Source organism: Elephas maximus, chromosome 4 (genome assembly GCF_024166365.1).
Source record: "Elephas maximus indicus isolate mEleMax1 chromosome 4, mEleMax1 primary haplotype, whole genome shotgun sequence".
NCBI classification, from domain to species: Eukaryota; Metazoa; Chordata; class Mammalia; order Proboscidea; family Elephantidae; genus Elephas; species Elephas maximus.
The window spans coordinates 170,246,436-170,264,194 of NC_064822.1; the positions used below are offsets into that span (position 1 = coordinate 170,246,436).

Consider the following 17,759-nt stretch of genomic DNA (forward strand, 5'->3'; position numbering starts at 1 on the left):
GGTTGGTGCAGGACGAGGCAGCGTTTTGTTTTGTTTTGTTTTGTCGAGCATGGGGGTCACAATGAGTTGGGTCAACCAACAGAAACAGTCTCTGTACTATGCTGCAAGGGGCACAGAGAAGAAAAGTCCATGTCCCTGTCCTCAGGGGAGTCACAATTTAGCACAGGAGACCGACTTGTAGATGGATGGGCTGTGACAGAAGCAACTGGGTTCTCATGGCATGTGTGCAAATACTGGCAGGATCTCCAGGGGGGCGTAAAGGCACCAGGAAAGGAAGACTTTATTTTTTTTTTCCTATGAAAAAGGTGGGGTTAGATCCCAGGCCTTGAAGGATAAGATCAGACTGACAGGCTCAGTCACTTGCTACTGAAGGGACATGGAAGAAGAAAAAGAATGAGTCTAAAACCCAACTGCCGGCATCTGAAAAGAGACATTCCTTTGTGATAGAGGTTTGCCAACTGCCCTGGGTGAGGCCACCAGCCCGCTCCAAGGCAGGGACACAGGCTTCTGTGGTATTCTCTCAGAGCCTAGGATCGTGCCTGCTGACGGGAACACCCATGATTACTGACTGCCAGCAAGTGTGGCCTTTTGCATTTAGACAGAATGGCCTGGACATTTTCTGTGGCTTGGTTGTATAAATCTGGGCAGGGCTGGAGGCCTAGGAAGAGGCAGGACAAGAGGGGGCGGGCAGAGCCGTGGGGAGGCAGGCAGCTGTGGCTGGAGTTTCAGGGGGCCCAAAAATCTCAGGTCGTGGCTCTGGGGCAGCCCCTTCAGGATATCCTGTCATTCAGCCAGGATTCGTATATACACTGCAGAGTGGCCAATTTCACCAAGACCCCTGGATTTGGCCATTTTTCCTGTCTAGAGGCAGGTCTCACATATCTGCTGGTACAGTCTAGAAAAAGGAGGGGAGATGATTTAAAAGTAAACATTGCAATGAGAAAGAATTCACTGCGAATTCGTGCAGCTACTTTAAAATAGCAGAATAGTTCTGACAGGTGCCTGGCACAGCGAAGGAGCGAATAGTCCCTCACCATGCTACGACACCTCATTTGTTTTCTTGGATTGGTTGTACAAGATTTCTGCTCCCTGGCTGAAACTACGGGGCAGGTAAGATAACACTTTTATATATTTTATTTGTCAACTTTCACGATGTGTTCGGAAGCTTTCTGCTTGCTTATGTGGTCATGGGTACCATCTGGACTTCCTAAAATGAAGCCAGTGATGATGCACCACCTTTCTGAAGAGGTGCTAACCCGCTTGGTTCTGTTCTTGTGCTAAAACACCATTATTGGGATCTCTGAATTTAGGGCTAGCCTCCCTCTTTCCCAAAACCCTGGTGGCCTAGTGGTTAAGTGCTACGGCTGCTAACCAAAAGGTCGGCAGTTCAAATCCGCCAGGCGCTCCTTGGAAACTCTGTGGGGCAGTTCTACTCTGTCCTACAGGGCCACTATGAGTCGGGATCGACTCGATGGCACTGGGTTCGGTTCGGTTTGGTTATCCTTCTTTCCACTGTGGATTTTGTTATCTTCATTTTTGTTTAATAGTCTCATCACTGTGAATACCTACCATCCCATATTCCCAGCTATAGAAAATAACTATGGTTATAAAGATATGTCCCTGAATGGTGTAAACGTTTTACACTTGGCTGTTAACCAAAAGGTTGGTGGTTTGAACCCACCCAGCGGTGTCAAGGAAGAAAGGTCTGGCAATCTGCTTCCATAAAGATTACAGCCAGGAAAACCTAATGGAGTTCTGTTCTATTCTGTAATACACGAGGCAGCTATGAGTCAGAATTGACTTAATGGCAACAGGTTTGGCTTTTTGGGGTTTTCTTGTTTGTTTTTTGAGAGAGAAAGAGGTGTTCTGGGGAATTCCAAGATGGATGATATCTAGCTGAGGAACGTAAGTATCAGAGATATTCATAAAATGTTTCAGGCATTCACCCCTTCTACCTTCCACAAGCCACCTCCCAGTAGAACTCCCAGGGCTGTCTTATCAGGACTCTCAAGCACGCTCACATGAAATGTCATCACAAAGCAAGGTTGAATGTCAGGTCTGCAGGGAGGCCAGTCTAGATGAGGGGTGGTGAAAGTTGATCTGGGATGGTTTATTTAAGATGCATTCCACATGATGTGATTTCTGCTCTAAAAATAATAAAACTTAAACATTACTCTGTACCTGCACCAGGCAACATTTTTCTAACACCAGTTTCACTCCAGTTGGCTGTACTCTGCCAATGCTTTTCATGAAAACGTTGAAAGATGGTCAAGCTCTGTCTCTGAAGTCAGATAGGAGTGAATTTGAATTATGACTTTCATTTGTTCATTTAACAAATATTTTCTGAGGACGGTCACTGAGCTCCACAATTTACTAGCTATTTGGCTCTAAGCAAGCTGCTTGGTTTCTTTAAACTTCAGTTTCTCACCCCACATCGTGGTTGTTAGGTGCCCTCAAGTTGATTTCCAACTGATAGCGACCTTATATGGCAGAGTGGAACTGCCCCATAGGGTTTCCTAAGCTGCGATCTTATGGGAGCACATCACAAGCTCTTTTCTTCCGCAGAGCCATTGGTGGGTTCAAACTGCCGACCTTGCGGTAAGCAGCCAAGCACTTAACCATTGTGACACCAGGGCTCCTTTCTCACCTGAGAGTGCACCGTAGATGGTAGTCATCGTCATTATCTTCATCACAGAGCGCTTGTTTCAGTGCAGAATGCAGGCCTTGGCTGATGTTTAAAACTGAGTTTACTCTTCAGAGGGAACAGGTTTGAAAGTACTGCAATGGAGGTAGAACGAGTCCTTTCCTTTGAAAAAAGGACGATTTGAAGGTCAAGGGATTTCTTGAAAAGAGTCCATTGGATCTGATCTACTAAGTGAAAAAAGGCAAGGTAATGTCACTACATGTTGTTGGATGCCTTTGAGTCAGTTCCGACTCATAGCAGCCCTACAGAACTTCCCCTAGGGTTTCCGAGGAGCGGCTGGTGGATTCAAACTGCCAACCTTTTGGTTAGCAGCCGTAGCTCTTAACCAGTACACCACCAGGGCTCTGATGCTTACCCAAATGGGAAACCCTAATGTAAAGAAAAGTTGGCTTTAAAAAAATGTGGAGGTGTGATCATGACAGTTAAAAGGGGCTAATTCAAATTGTATTTAAGCATGGCCTTTATTATTCCATGGAGAAAAATTATTATTAAAGAATATTATTATTCTGTAAAGAACAGCCCAGTGGTTCACAATGATCATCTTAAAACAGAAAAACAGATTTTGTTTTTCTATTTTTTTTTTTTTTTTATTGGGTGCATGGAAGAGAAAGGTGTTAATTCAGGAATCAGGAGATCACTAACTTACAGTGTGACCTTGGGCAAGTCACGGTCTGCCCCCCTTGCCTTAGTTTTCTCCCCTCTAAAATAAGGAGCATGCTACCTGCCTTGCTTATCTGTAGGGTGGTAAATATCAAATAAGATAATGTCTTTGAAGTGTGCAACCATATGCGGCTCTGTAAATGTGAAGTCTTCTTCTGCAGAGAACATTACACATTTCAGTAAACTTAGAAGTAGCTATGGCATCCCCTGCCACATCTAGCCTAGTGCTGGGACTGTAGGATGAGCTGTGAGATAATGGAGAAGTATGAAACATGGTCCTCGCCCACAAGGGGTTTTTAAATGGAAAGAAAAGACTAACAAAATGTGCCCCATGGGGCCAAACATAAAAGAGGAGAAGTCGAGGTAAGGAAGAGACATGAGCCTGGTTTTGTGGAAGAGGCAACATTAGACAGGGTCTTAGACAATACGAGGTTCTGTAGCAAAGAGGGAGAGAGAGAATATTCTTAGCAGGAAAGGCAACAAGAAAAACAGAGGTTAAGGATGGAAAAGAATTACAGGAACTAGCATTTACTGCCTATGATATTCCAGACACTGTGCCAGGCAATTCGCATGTGGTATGTCATTTAAAGCTCTCAGCAATCTTGAGGAAAAAAAAAACGTTGCCATCAAGTTGATTTCAACTCGTAGCGACCCCATGTGCTCAGAGTAGAACTGAGCTCCACATGGTCTTCTAGGCTGTAATCTTTACGGAAGAAGATCACCAGGTCTTTCTTCCACGGCACCACTGTGTGGGTTTGAATCATCAAACTTTCAGTTAGCAGCCAAACGCAAACCATTTACACTACCCAGGGACCTTCATTAATACCCTCCCTTTACAGATGATAGTAAAGGGTAAAGAATTCCTTCAAGATTGTACACTTACCCAGTGCTGTTGAGTCGATTCCAACTCATAGCGACCCTATAGGGCAGAGTAGAACTGCCCCATAGAGTTTCCAAGGAGCACCTGGTGGATTCGAACTGCTAACCCTTTGGTTAGCAGCCGTAGCACTTAACTACTACGCCACCAGGGTTTCCACTTAGCAAGTTTGAAAGGAGGAGGATGCAGAGCTTATTCTAAACCTAAGTCCTTTAACTCCAGTTTTAAGTTTGACGGGGAGAGTAAGGAAATTTGGGAGAGGGGAGGAAATCTATTTGGGAGAGTCAGCCCCAGCATCATGGGCAACAGAGAAGCCTGAAAATGAGGTCCCCAAAGCAGGGACTGAAACAGGATCTGAATCATTCATTTTAATAACAAATTCTCTGCTGCCTTATGTTGCTAATTAACTGTTTCTAGTGTGTGTGAGGGAGCCCTGGTGGTGCAGTGGTTAAGAGCTTGGCTGCTAACCAAAAGGTTGGCAGTTCAAATTCACCAGCTGCTCCTTGGAAACCCTATGGGGCAGTTCTACTCTGTCCTATAGGGTCGCTATGAGTCGGAATTGACTCGAGAGCAGCGGGCTTGCTTTTTTTGCTTTTTTTTACTGTGCCTGATAGTGTCCCACAATTCATTCATTCAATCAACAAATGTTTCTGATGACTGCAATCTACCAATCATTGCACGGGGTACAGCAGAAAAATATTCTTGCCCTTATGGAGCCTACATTCTAGTTGGACTATAATCTAAAGATTACAAACGTCTTTGAAGCCAGAATTGTATCTTCCAAAAGCATTTAGCACAATGCTGGTCCCAGAGCAGGTAATCCTGTGAAATCAATGCTGAAAGAACATCCTTGAGACCTGTTGATTTATGACCAATTAACCTTGAAAAAGATCTCTGGGGGATACAAATTGTTGCACTTGGCTGGTAACCAGAACCCAGCCAGCAGAACCTCAGAAGAAAAAGGCCTGAGGATCTACTTCCGTAAAGATTACAGCCCAGGAAACCCTACGAGGCAGTTCTACTCTGTAACACATGGGTTTCCATGAGTCAGAATCAACTTGACAGCACAAAACAACTTTGAATAACCTGCTTTAACAATATCCCATTTCAAAACTGTATTCTGCCATATATTTTAGGGTTACTCGGATGGTGTATGTAGTAACATTACCTTACCTTGTTGGGCTCCAGACTCTTAATCAGGGATGGTAAACGGGTATAAGCGGTGCCCCTTCCCTCCTTCACAGCCATGGCAGACATTACTTGCTGATTCCAACACTCTTTCCAGATGAGATTGAAAGCAGCAGGCCAGTCACTCACTACCCGTCAACCTCTTTGCCATCACTGCTGTCAAACTGAATTGAAGCCAATGGAGAAGATTTGCCAACTAAATGTTTTTACAAGGCTCTGATAATGGAAATTGAAGTTCTTTTTGTTTACACAGGCAAAAAGATGTGATAAGAAGTCTCTCCTGACAATTAGAACTGAGTGCCGATCCTGCTCACTCAACTTTGGAATCAAGTGCCCAGACGGTTACACCAAGATTACCAATGGCTCTGTAGGAGTTCGAGATTGCAGGTATTGGTTATAAGAAAATAACCAGTCGTGGAACTCAAGGGATTGTGAATTTAAATTGAAACTTCCTATTTCAAGAACTACAAAGCATTTCCATGATTTTTCTTACTCTAAGACTCACTGAGCCCAAACTTAGGTAACTCACACTTGGTGACCTTTAGATTAAAGCATATGTTATTATTGACTCACACTTTAACACAAAGTTGCCTATCTGCATTGCACATAAACATTCTCCCTTCATCTTGTCCTGGTTTTGGAATTCTGGGTTTTGTTCCATTTGGAAAGTGTTCTAGCCTTAATGTGTTAAAATCTTTGGGTCTTATGTCACAACTAGCTATGGACCCTGATACTAGTTAGGACTCAAAGAAAGGGGGCACGGGAACTACAATATGGTTGCATTTTATGTGAGTGTTGCATTCCTGAAGACCTCTTATGATCCAGAATTCTCATAATTCAAGACTTATCTTGGCACAGGATGGCAGGCAGTTCTGCTTGTCAGCGAAAGGGTGCAGCCTTGAAGCCAGAGTGCAGACACAGTTTTTCATTTACTCAGTCTACTAATATTGAAATTAGACAACACTTGAGTTTGTCTTTAATTTGGAAATGAAGAATTCATTTTTTTTTTTTTTTGTATAGAATGAGGCCTTAACACTGTTATATCACACTATTTCAAGTTCACGTTCACATAATGTGACTGCACTGGATTCTAAAGACATAGTTTCTAATAGTTTTCCAGCATTAACTGGCCTAGAATTAGCAAGCATAGGAGCCGACGGACCACTCAGTTACCAAGACTGACACACATTTGCAACCACTTACTCTTTACTCTTAGAATGTATATCAGAAAGATTTAGGAAGGGTTCAAGGTTAAAATTATATGGTTACTTTACTGAGAGCTGGGTACTTTGTACTGGCTAATTTTTTTTATTCAGGGCTAAAGGGGCCCTTGGTTATATCCCATCCACCCCTACCCCACACACACACACACACACACACACACACACACAGAGGTTAAAATTGTTGTACACGTAATCTGTGTTTTAGAATTGAAGACTTTGAGCTGTCATTCACTTATGCTGCAACAGACCCACATTTAGTTCTTGAAGGGACATTTGGCTCTGCCCTTAGGCTCTCTCTTTTCTTGCCTTTATGAAGAGATGCCTCTACCAGAATTCTCAACCTTTCAAAGAAAAGGTTAGCCCTATTCCCAGCTTGGCTGCCCATAAAGCACATGGCTCTGCCATTATCAGCTGTGTCCCACGGACTGGTTTAGGAGTACAACCCTGAAAGCACCATCCACTATTCTTAGCAAAAGCCTAGGAAAAAAAAAGATATTCACAGAGGATTGTTTCTAGACACACTAAAGTCTAATCCTGGAACAAGCCTTCGCTGCAGAGATCCATGTAATTAGACAATGATATGTAGCCTCCATAGAATGGGTATTCTAGAACTATACCTCAGCCAGTACACGAAATTATTCTAAGGAACTCATCATTATGTCTCCCACCAGAGTATGGTGGCAAATGTCACTCATTACATTATACCACCTGTGCCACAGAATTCTTAAATCTCTATTACCTGCCATCAATGTGCTAATCCACAACCACCAGTTTGTTTTAATTCCACAGATCCTGTGCACTGTCATCTTTCCCTTCTTGCACTGGCTGCTAGGACATTTAGCAACAAAGTTTGAGTCCCACCACTAGCATATGCCTGCGACCTAACATCATTTATTTCATCTACTAATAACTTCGGCAGTTCAAATCCACCAGGCACTCCTTGGAAACCGTATGGGGCAGTTCTACTCTGTCCTATAGGGTTGCTATGAGTCAGAATCTATTCGTCAGCAACAGGTTTGGGTTTTTTGGTTACTAATAACTTGACTTCTGACACCAGTTTAGATATTTTACCTCTATTTTCATCGTGCCCTGATTTTTTAATCCATTTCTTACAATTAAAGATAATTCATGATTAAGTTTTATTCTGCTTAGAAGGTCAAATGTTTCCAACCCATATACATATTTTTTAAATCTAAGTAAGTTGCTCTAACAAATTTGTGGGATGGTGGGACACGGGAAAGAGGATTCAAGGAAGCCATAAAAAGTAACTAGGTTTACACATGAGACTATGTGGGCAGCTCCTGTCTGAAGGCGAGATGAGAAGCCAGAGGGGAAAAGGAGCTGGCTGAAAGGACACGGAGAATACAGGGTGGAGGGGAGGAGTGTGCTGTCTTATTAGGGGAAGAGCAGCTAGGAGAACATAGCAAGGTGTATGAGAGACTGACTTGATTTGTAAACTTTCACTTAAAGCACAGTAAATTAAATAATTTTTTTTTTTTTTAAGTAACTAGGTTTAGTATACTCACAGTTCCCAGAGACAGGGAGGTACAGCATACCATGACCCTGGGTCACACAGGGGGTTGCACCTGGAGACAAGGTAACAGCAAGTTGAAATTGTAAGAGAGGATTTATGTAGGGCAAGCAGGGTGGGGTTAGCTAGGTTGTGTGGGCTTCCTGGGGAGAGAGCATTTTGAATAACTCTGCAAGCTAAGGGGGCATAGGGGCTGTCCCTAGTTGTTGGGTATCTAGCCCTGGGGCTATTAGGATGGGTGTATAGTGGCCCATGAATGTGAAAACCTGATAAGGGAAGTGGACTTCATAGCTGCTCAAGAAATGGGAATAGATTAGCCCCCAGCTAGGGCCTCAAAACTGTGTCAAGATAGCATTTTAAGGAAATGGTGGAGCCCTGGTGGCACAGTGGTTAAGAGTTCAGCTGCTAACCAAAAGGCTGACAGTTCGAATCCACCAGCTGCTCCTTGGTAACCCTATGGGGCAGTTTTACCTTGCCCTATAGGGTCGCTATGAGTCAGAATTGACTCAACAGCTATGGTTTACATATAAAGAATATATAAAAATCCAGGGCAACCCTACTACCTAGAATTAACTGCACTGCTTTAGTCATTGGTTCACTTCCTCTCTTTACCCTCAAGGTACATGTTTGAGGTCAGAACCTACTCGCTGTCTCTCCCCGGATGCAGGCACATCTGTAGGAAGGACTACCTCCAGCCTCAGTGTTGTCCAGGCCACTGGGGCCCAGACTGCATGGGTAAGTGGTACACACTTTTATTGGATTTTGATACTTGCTTCTCAATGTCCCAGTTCACAGAAAATTGAGATGAAGTAAGCCTGATAAAATGAAAATTTGGGCATCTTTTTCTGGAAAGTTCCATGTCAGTCTATATGCAGAAAATCTTTGTTACTCTGTCAGCTTTTATAAAGAAATCTGCTTTCCCGCAATTATAGATCTCTCTTTAGGAGAACTCCTTTACAACACAGAGGAAGGAACAATTGAAAAGATTCCCATTTTTATGAAAAAAGGTAACTGACCAAAGAGAGAAAGTGAGAATGCCAGGCTTTAATTTTCTTTAAGCAGACATTTTATTACAAATACAATCTCCAAGACTGTAGTTACAATTTTACAACCAAAATAGTCACCAAACCATCCAAAAACTTAAGTCTTAGAGTAGAATATCAAACTTTATGATGTGGGACTTAAGAACCTCGGTGTAAAGAAGCTGTGTTAAGTTAGCTTATATTCAAATACACACACATATAAAAATTAATTCTGACCAGGTTCTATTATAAGAAAAACTACTAGCAAAGTCTGAGTCAATGGTGTAGTTAGACTTGTCTGGTCAAGCTTAGTATTTGTTAACCAAAATGGGACTTCTGTCCTGTTTATGAATAATAGTCAGGCAGTGACTGAGTCCCTGCTACAACATGAAAATTACATAAAATCCATCCACCTCTCTTTTCTTGTAGGCAAAAATCAGGCACTTTAATTCATGAATTTACCATTTGTTCTCATCTTCTAAGACGTAATGAAAACATCTTCTTAAGGGGAGAGATTGCTTCTTTTTGTTGCGAATTTTTTTTCTGATTAATGTAATATAAGCAAATCGTAAACAATTTGCAAAGTTCAGAAAGTTATAAAGAAAAAAATACATATATAACTTGTGTTTTGTCATATACTGGAAACCCTGAGTATTTTGGCTTATTTCATAGATCTTTTTTTTTTTTTAATAGGGCTTTTAAATAGTTGAGCCCATATTGGGTATACAATGTTGTCTCCTGCTTTTTTTCAAACTAATGACTAAATGAAGAATAGCTTGCATTTGCTCAGCATTGTTAACGCTAGGTACTGTGAGAGGTTATTGTTGTTGTTAGCTGCCGTTAGAGTTGGATTCAACTCATGGCAACCCATGCACAATGGATTGGAGAATGTTCTGTTGTGGAGCACAGGTGTTTTCATCGGCTGATTTTTAGAAGTAGATCTCCAGGCCTTTCTTCCTGTTCCTTCTTAGCCTGGAAACTCTGCTGAAACCTGTTCAGCATCATAGCAACCTGCAAGCCTCCCCTAACAGATGGGTGGTGACTGCGCATGAGGTGCCCCGGCCTGTAATTAAACTGTCTCTCCCGCATGGGAGGCAAGAATTCTGCCATTAAACCACCAATGCTTAATACTATGAGAGGTACTTAGCCTATATCATCTGATTTAATCCTTAAAAACAAATCTTTAACATAGCCATGTTTATCCCCAGTTTGCCTAGGAGAACTCAAAGACTCAAAAGAATTATCTCTTACCAGGTTTACTTGGGCTGGTAAGCAACAAAGCAGGTCCAAGTTCAGTGCTACCTGGTGCCAAAACCTGACCTCTTTCTAAGGTCCCGCTGCTAAAAAAAAAAGAGACCCTCAAAATGATGAGTTTCTAAATTCTCTTTTGATTGGTAGGTCCTTCCAGTCAATGTCTGAATTATGGTTCTTGCCCTAAAAAAAGTCAAGGTTTGGGGGTTTAGAATATTCTTTCTGGCTGTTCCCTCTGTTAACTTCTCTGTGCTCAATTTCACCCCAGCATGTGATTCTAAGCACATCAGAATCAAGTGCACAGATGCAGTGTCCTTTAAAGCAATTAACCCAGACTTCCAGATTGCATGGACTGGATTACTCCAGGACTGTTTTAGCACCAAATGTGGTCACGATAGCATCCAGTTCTCATAGAATCCTGATACAATAGAAAGAACTTATAGATTTGCTTTTCTTGTTTTCAAGCCCCAAAAACTAATCTGATGCTAGTAAATGAGACCCACCCTAGCAAGGAAAAGGCTTTATCCAAAATGCAGTACGAAACTCAGCATCTCCAACATCATGCATGACGGACCACAGAAGACAAAAGAACACTGGACCTGCTACCAAAGGCCATAGGTTTGAACCTAATTCCATCACTTGCTGGTTTGGGCAAGTTATTTTCTGCTAACACCTCAGACTCCTTACCTGTCAGATATGGGTTAAAAGCCCTAAATTAAAAGCTATTGTAAAGATTTTAAAACATTAATGTAAGTGGAAGTACTTAGCAAAGTGTGTGACAAAGAAGACACTAAATAAATGTGTTAAGAATAAATAGATGAATGACTCACAGTCAAAATTGACTTCCGATAATGACAAATGAATAAAATAATGCCATAATGCCCTTTCTCTGAGCCCTTGTTAGACAGGGAGTAGCTTGTGAAAGGCGAGCATTGGTGGTTCAGTGGGAGAATTCTCGCCTTCTGTGAGGGAGACCCACATTTGATTCCCAGGCAACACACCTCATCATATACAGTCATCGCCTGTCTGTCAGTGGACATGCTATAAAGCTGAACAGGTTTCAGTGGCACTTCTAGTCTAAGACAGACTAGGGAGAAAGGTCTGGAGATCTACTTCCAAAAATCTGCCAGTAAAAACTCTGGATAACAACAGTCTAGCACCAGGCAGTATTTAGTTCCGTCGTGCATGGGCTTGCCAGGGGGTCAACTGGACAGTAGCTAACAATAGCAACAACAAGCTTGTAAAATGTGAGCAGGCAAATAGAACTCAAAATCTTCGGTGGATTTTGTTCCATCACATTGTGTCGTGGGCAGGAGAAGGTGGCAAGGTTCACATCTATGACCAAAACACCGATGAGTCTGAAAGGGTTCTGTAAATGTTCAGGCATTTCCTACTGATAGGTCTGGAGGCCAGAGAAGCAAAACGTGAAAAGCAAGGCCTCAACCAAGGACATTATTTCTGCTGTCCTTTTATTGGGACAAAGAGGCACTTCTCTTTATCTTTATCCTGCAAACATACAAAATGTCTCGAAAGGTTTCCTTCCTCTAGCTCAGGAAAAAGATCAGTCCTCTCCTTGGCTGTGTATTTCATCGCTCACATTTCATAGTGATGACAAACGAGAGCTTCGCTATCTCTTTACATTTCCGCAAGGACAGGCCATTTCGGAGCTGCTGACATGTGTCCATCCTTCTTTTTGAGGAAGCACATTCCCAAGCTCCCGAATGGCCTTGTTTCCAAGTCGAGTGCAGCATCCACTTCCTTTTTTTTTTTTTTTTTTAATTTTTATCATGGTGAAAATATACACAATAAAACACTCTCCAATTCAACTATCTCTACATGTATAACTCAGTGACATTAATTATGTTTTTCACATTGTACAACCATCATCACTATCCTTTTTGAATTATTCCACCACCATTAACATTAACTCAATGCCCCCCCTAAACAAAAACTCCCCCTTTCCTCCTCTCTCCCCACCCAGTGGCCACTAATAACCTTTGGTTTCTATATATTTGCTTATTTCAGATAAGCGAGATCACACAGGCCTTGGCCTTTTGCCCCTGGCTTATTTCACCCAGCATAATGTTGTCAGGGTTCCTCCATGTTGTGGCACGCAGCAAGACTTCATTTCTCCACTGCTTTTTTAATGCACGAACAAATACATTCATACTCAACACCTTTGGGTTACTTTTTCAAATTATTTTAATAGTATCTTATTCGAATTAGAAAATAACTGCATGATGAATACTGAAAATTTGGAAAACACAGACAAAAAATGACCTGTCATCTTTTCAAATTAAGAAGGCATGAATTTTGACGTGGGAAAAAAGCAATGGTGTCATAAAGGAAGGTGTTTCCACCAGGACTTAATGTGCTTCTCCCTACTTAAAAAGGGAACTGCTTTGTCTTATCTGCACATGGAAGTCTTTCCTCACTAGCACAAAAACCTATTTTTAACCTTGAGGGTTAGATCACATTTGAATAACCAATATGCTCTTTGAGATCAAAGAGAATTTTTTGATTGGAACATCCAGTTCTTTTTATTCCACCACCACCGTTAATGTCTTTGTGCAACAACACAAAGTAATGGGATAACGAACATGTGTGAAGGGGTTACCCATAAACTCAGTCGTGGCAAAATCCATCTGATAATTGCAATGGGAAATGATCTTGATTTTTCTTTTGGAGGCCAATGTGGTCAAGTCATCCACATTTATTTGTTACAACATGTGATTTGTGTTTTCAGACCTCTTTTTCTTTCCTACCACATATTCCTTGCCACTCTCTGCACACGTTGCAAATAACGGACTATACGGATTTGAAACCACTCTTCTAGGCCTTCCCCTGACAGATAATGCTGAGTTCACATAATGCTGAGTTCACATTAAGAACGTATTTCACTTCAATCCCCCAGGCAGGCAGTTCCAACCAGAGCTATAACCAGAACCCCAGGACAGACTCCCTGCCTAGCATTGTAAGCAAAGCTTTTAAAAAAGATAGTGGCATGCAGTAGGCACCTCTGGAGTCCTTGAGAGATAAGAGTTACAGGGAGGTCCCTGGCCTCTTGCTGGGCAGGAAGTTTATTATCTCCTTTTACAGAAGCAGAACAGCCATGATTTGCTGACAGCTTATAATAGTTAAACCTTCTGCGTGAGGAAAGTCACAATGCAAGGGACCACCAGAGTAGTGATGACCAAAAGGAAATGTGATAATTACCTAAAATAGTTTTATCAGCTATTTGAACCTTGCAATGCGTCAGGGATGTGCCTTTATAGCAAATTCTGTAGCATCTCTTTCAAGAGTGCTTGCTGAGAATGTCGATTTTACCATCTTTTTCCTTAATGGGGACCTGAGGTAACAGGTGGTATGAATGGTTAATAAGCTCAGCTGCTAACCAAAAGGTTGGTAATTTGAGCCCGCCCAGAGGCACCCAGGAAGAAAGGCCTGGGGATCTACTTCCAAAAAATCAGCTATTGAAAACCTTATACAACACAGTTCTACTCTAACAGACATGGGGTCGCCATGAGTCGGAATCAACTCAGTGGCGACTGGTACGGGTAATGGAGGTGATGGAAAATGATTTGGGAAGCAGGAAAGAAGTTTACACTTTTGTCTTGAAATTTTTAGTTAACAACCAAACAAGTAGTCTTCATAATTTGTTAAACTTTGCAACATTCAATTGAAATCATAAAATTAAGACTCCTCATACCCCCACACTCCTGCTACCTTTTTTTCCAAAGTTCCTTCCAGGATTGGCCAATTCATAAAAACCAAGCATTTATTGAGCACCAGTATACGCTACACATCAGCGACAAATATAATAGATCCAGTTTCTACCCCCAAGAAACTCACGGGTTAATTAATGAAGGAGGCTGACACAAAAGCAGACAAGGAAAAATAATTGCAAAAGGGACTGAGAGCCCAATGAGGAATTGGGACTTTGCGGGGCTATACAGTCTGTCCAAAGAGAACCACCTATTAAGTGTAGAGCCAGGCTATGAAACCAGAGCCATTACACTGCAGAGATGGTTTGGTAGCAACATTTCTGTGCATCTCATTTCTTTATGTAGCTGATGGTCTCTAGGTCTGTCATTTGTCTTCCCACAATTATCTGCTTTTCTGTGGAACCCATCGCTCACCCTGATAACTCAGGCCAAAGCCCTTCAGGAATGTAGTAAAGGCAAGTACTCACCCTGGCCTTTAGCCAATTTGAGTCACAAGCAACTGGGAGAGAGGAAGGGCTGGGCAGGATGAAGCTGGAGCTAAAGAGAAATCCTTATACCCCCTGAAGAATATTTGATGGTGAGGCTCAGGAAGATTCCCAGAAAACAAGGCATTTTCCAGCCAGTAGATGCTTTCACCCTTAGCACAGCTACAGGCAGACACATTCAATGGCCTCTCAGTGGTTGCCAGGCTGCTCATTTCAAAGAGAAGGATACATGGGGCACCTCTGCAGAAATAAGCCTGTGGCCCTAAGGCTAGCACCCCAGCCCCTCCTACCTGTGGACAAGGGACATGCAGGCCCCTTTCCATCCTGGCTAGCCCTTATTTCGCTTTAGTGTGAAAACATGTCCAGCCTCGAAAATAATAGGAGGCACTCAATAAATGCTGAATTATTTAATTAGCTAATTAATTAGTGAAATGAATGACTGTAAAACCATTTAAGCCATGTAGAATAATTATATACAACCCATATGGAGAAGCACAATTACAAGCCTTTAAAGTCAGACAGACCTGGATATGCATTCTTACCTCTGAGCTTACTGACTATGTGGCCCTGCTATTTAACTTCTCTGTGCCTCTTATAGAAAATGGTGATAATAACCATTTCATAGGGCTGTTGTGAAGATTAAATGTGCTGAAATCATACATGTAGTGTGCTTGGCATTCTATCTAAGATCTGTATTGCTATTAATAACAGGAAGCAAGGACAGCACAAAAAAGAGGCAAAAACATGTCAAACCTTCTTAAGACCAGTGTCTGATCCATGGAGGCCTGGTGCTGCTGTGGTTGAGTTCAGCTACTAACCAAAAGGTCGGCAGTTCAAATCCACCCGCTGCACTTTGGAAACCCTATGGGGAAGTTCTGCCCTGTCCTATAAGGTCACTATGAGTCAGAATCGACTCGATGGCTGCAAGTTTTTTTTTTACAAGTCTGACCCATGGAAGGTGTTCAGCAATGGTTTATTAAATGATTATTTCAACTGAAGAAAGGCTTTCTGAACATATTTTCTTGTGACAACACTAAAGCATTCAGAGATTTAGAGATTGAGGGTGGAAAATTGTGTAACTTGTTTGTTATTGTGCTTTAGGTGAAAGTTTCCAGCTCAAGTGAATTTCTCATACAAAAATTTATACACATATTGTTATGTGACACTAGTTGCCATCCCTGTTATAGTGTGTTTTGAAAATAGCCTTTTCTGATTCTAGCATCTGAACTTGTTGTCCTTTCCAGTGAGTATAAACTATAGAAATGGACACTTTGTAGGTCTATATAGAAATAAATTTTAATTAACCATTTACAGAAACTCTGATCACCTTTTCCAAACCTATCTTGAGGGACATGATCTGCTAGTAGATTCGTGGGGTTTGTCGTTGTTTGTTCCATTTATTTTTAAGGCATAATTTACATACAGTAAAATTCACTGTTTTTAGTGTGCAGCTCTGTGAGCTTTGACAAGCCTAAACAGTCGTATAACAACCACCACAGTTAAGATAGATAACAGTGATATCATCCGCCAAAATTCCCTTTGTAGTCAAGCCCTCGCCCCAACTCCCAAGACCTGGAAAATAGTGATCTGTTTTCTGTGCCTATAATTTTGCCTTTAGGAGAAAGTCAAATGGGAAACCATGTAGCATGTACCTTTTTGAGTCTGGTTTCTTTCACTTTGCATGATGCATTCAAGGTTCATCTGTGTTGCTGCATGTATCAGTATTTCATTTCTTTTTAATGCCTCCTAGTATTCCATTATGTGGCTGTCCCAGTTGTTTTATCCATTCACCAGCTCAAAGGCATTGGGGTGGTTTCCAGTTTGGAGCAATTAAGAATAAAGCTACTATGAACATTCATGTATATATAGGTCTTTATGTCAACATAAGTTGTCATTTCCTAGGTGAGTGAGAGTCCTGGATTGTATAGTGAATGTATGTTTAACTTTATAAGAAACTGTCAAACTATTTTCCAAAGTGTATATATCATTTTTCATTCTCACTAGCAATGTACAAGAGTTCCAGTTGTTTGGCATACTTGATAACTCTTGGTCTAGATAGATTTTTTTTTTTTTTAACTTTAGCCATTCTAATAGGTGTGTAGTGGTATCTCATTACAGTCAGTTTTAATTTTCATTTTTTCATGTGATTATATCTTTCATGTTGTTTTTTATTATTATTGAGTATTGCGAGTTTCAAAATATTTGAGATACAAGTCCTTTACTAAATGTATGATTTGTAAATATTTCCTACCAGTTTGTGGCTTGTCTTTTCATTCTCTTAACAGTCTCTTGTGGAGAGCAAATATTTTTATTTTGATGAGGCCAAATATATCAGTTTGTTTTTTTATAAATAGTGCTTTTTGTATTGTATTTAAAAAATCTTTGCTGAACCTAAGGTCACAAAAATTTTCCTCTAAAAGTTTTATGTGTTACATTTAGGTCTATTGTCCATTTCAAGTTAACTTTTGTATATGGCGTGAGGTATGGATCAAGTTTTTTTTTTTTTTTTTTGCATATGGATATCTAATTATTCCATCACCATTTCTTGAAAAGACTATCCTCTCCCCATTGAGTTTCCTTTGGACCATTGTAGAATATTGACTATCTCTGTAGGTCTTTTTCCAGATTCTCTATTCTGTTCCATGATCTATATGCTTATTCTTTCTCCAATACCGCACTATATTGATTGCTGTAGCTATATAAAAAAAAAAAAATTTTTTTTTTTTTAGCTGTATTAAAAAATAGTAGGTCTTAAAATCAGGTAGTGTAAGTTCTCCAACTTTGCTCTTTTTCAGAATTACTTTGGTTATTCTAGTTCCTTTGCCTTTACATGTAAAGTTTATAATCAGTTTGTCAACTCAAAGTAACCCTGCTAGGATTTTAATTGGAATTGCACTGAGTCTTTAGATCAGTTTAGGGAGAGCTGACATTTTAAAACACTTAATTTTCTGATTCATGATCACAGTATACTTCTCCATTATTTAGGACTCTTTTTATTTTATTCATCAGTGTTTTGTAGGTTTCAGCTTCCAGATTTTGCACATATTTTGTTGGATTCATACCTAAGTTCTTAATGGTTTTTGGTGCTATTTT

General features: G+C 41.0%; 1 protein-coding gene across 1 annotated transcript in view; it reads left to right on the forward strand.

Moving 5' to 3' along the window:
* The first annotated feature begins 706 nt into the window (after positions 1-706).
* The window catches only part of STAB2 (stabilin 2), a 213,803-nt gene continuing 196,750 nt past the window's right edge, over positions 707-17,759 (forward strand). The window contains exons 1-3 of the mRNA XM_049884206.1: positions 707-1,110; positions 5,683-5,816; positions 8,803-8,918. Coding sequence (XP_049740163.1) covers positions 1,036-1,110; positions 5,683-5,816; positions 8,803-8,918 — 325 coding nt within the window. The 5' untranslated portion in view covers positions 707-1,035. The remainder of the gene's footprint in view (positions 1,111-5,682; positions 5,817-8,802; positions 8,919-17,759) is intronic.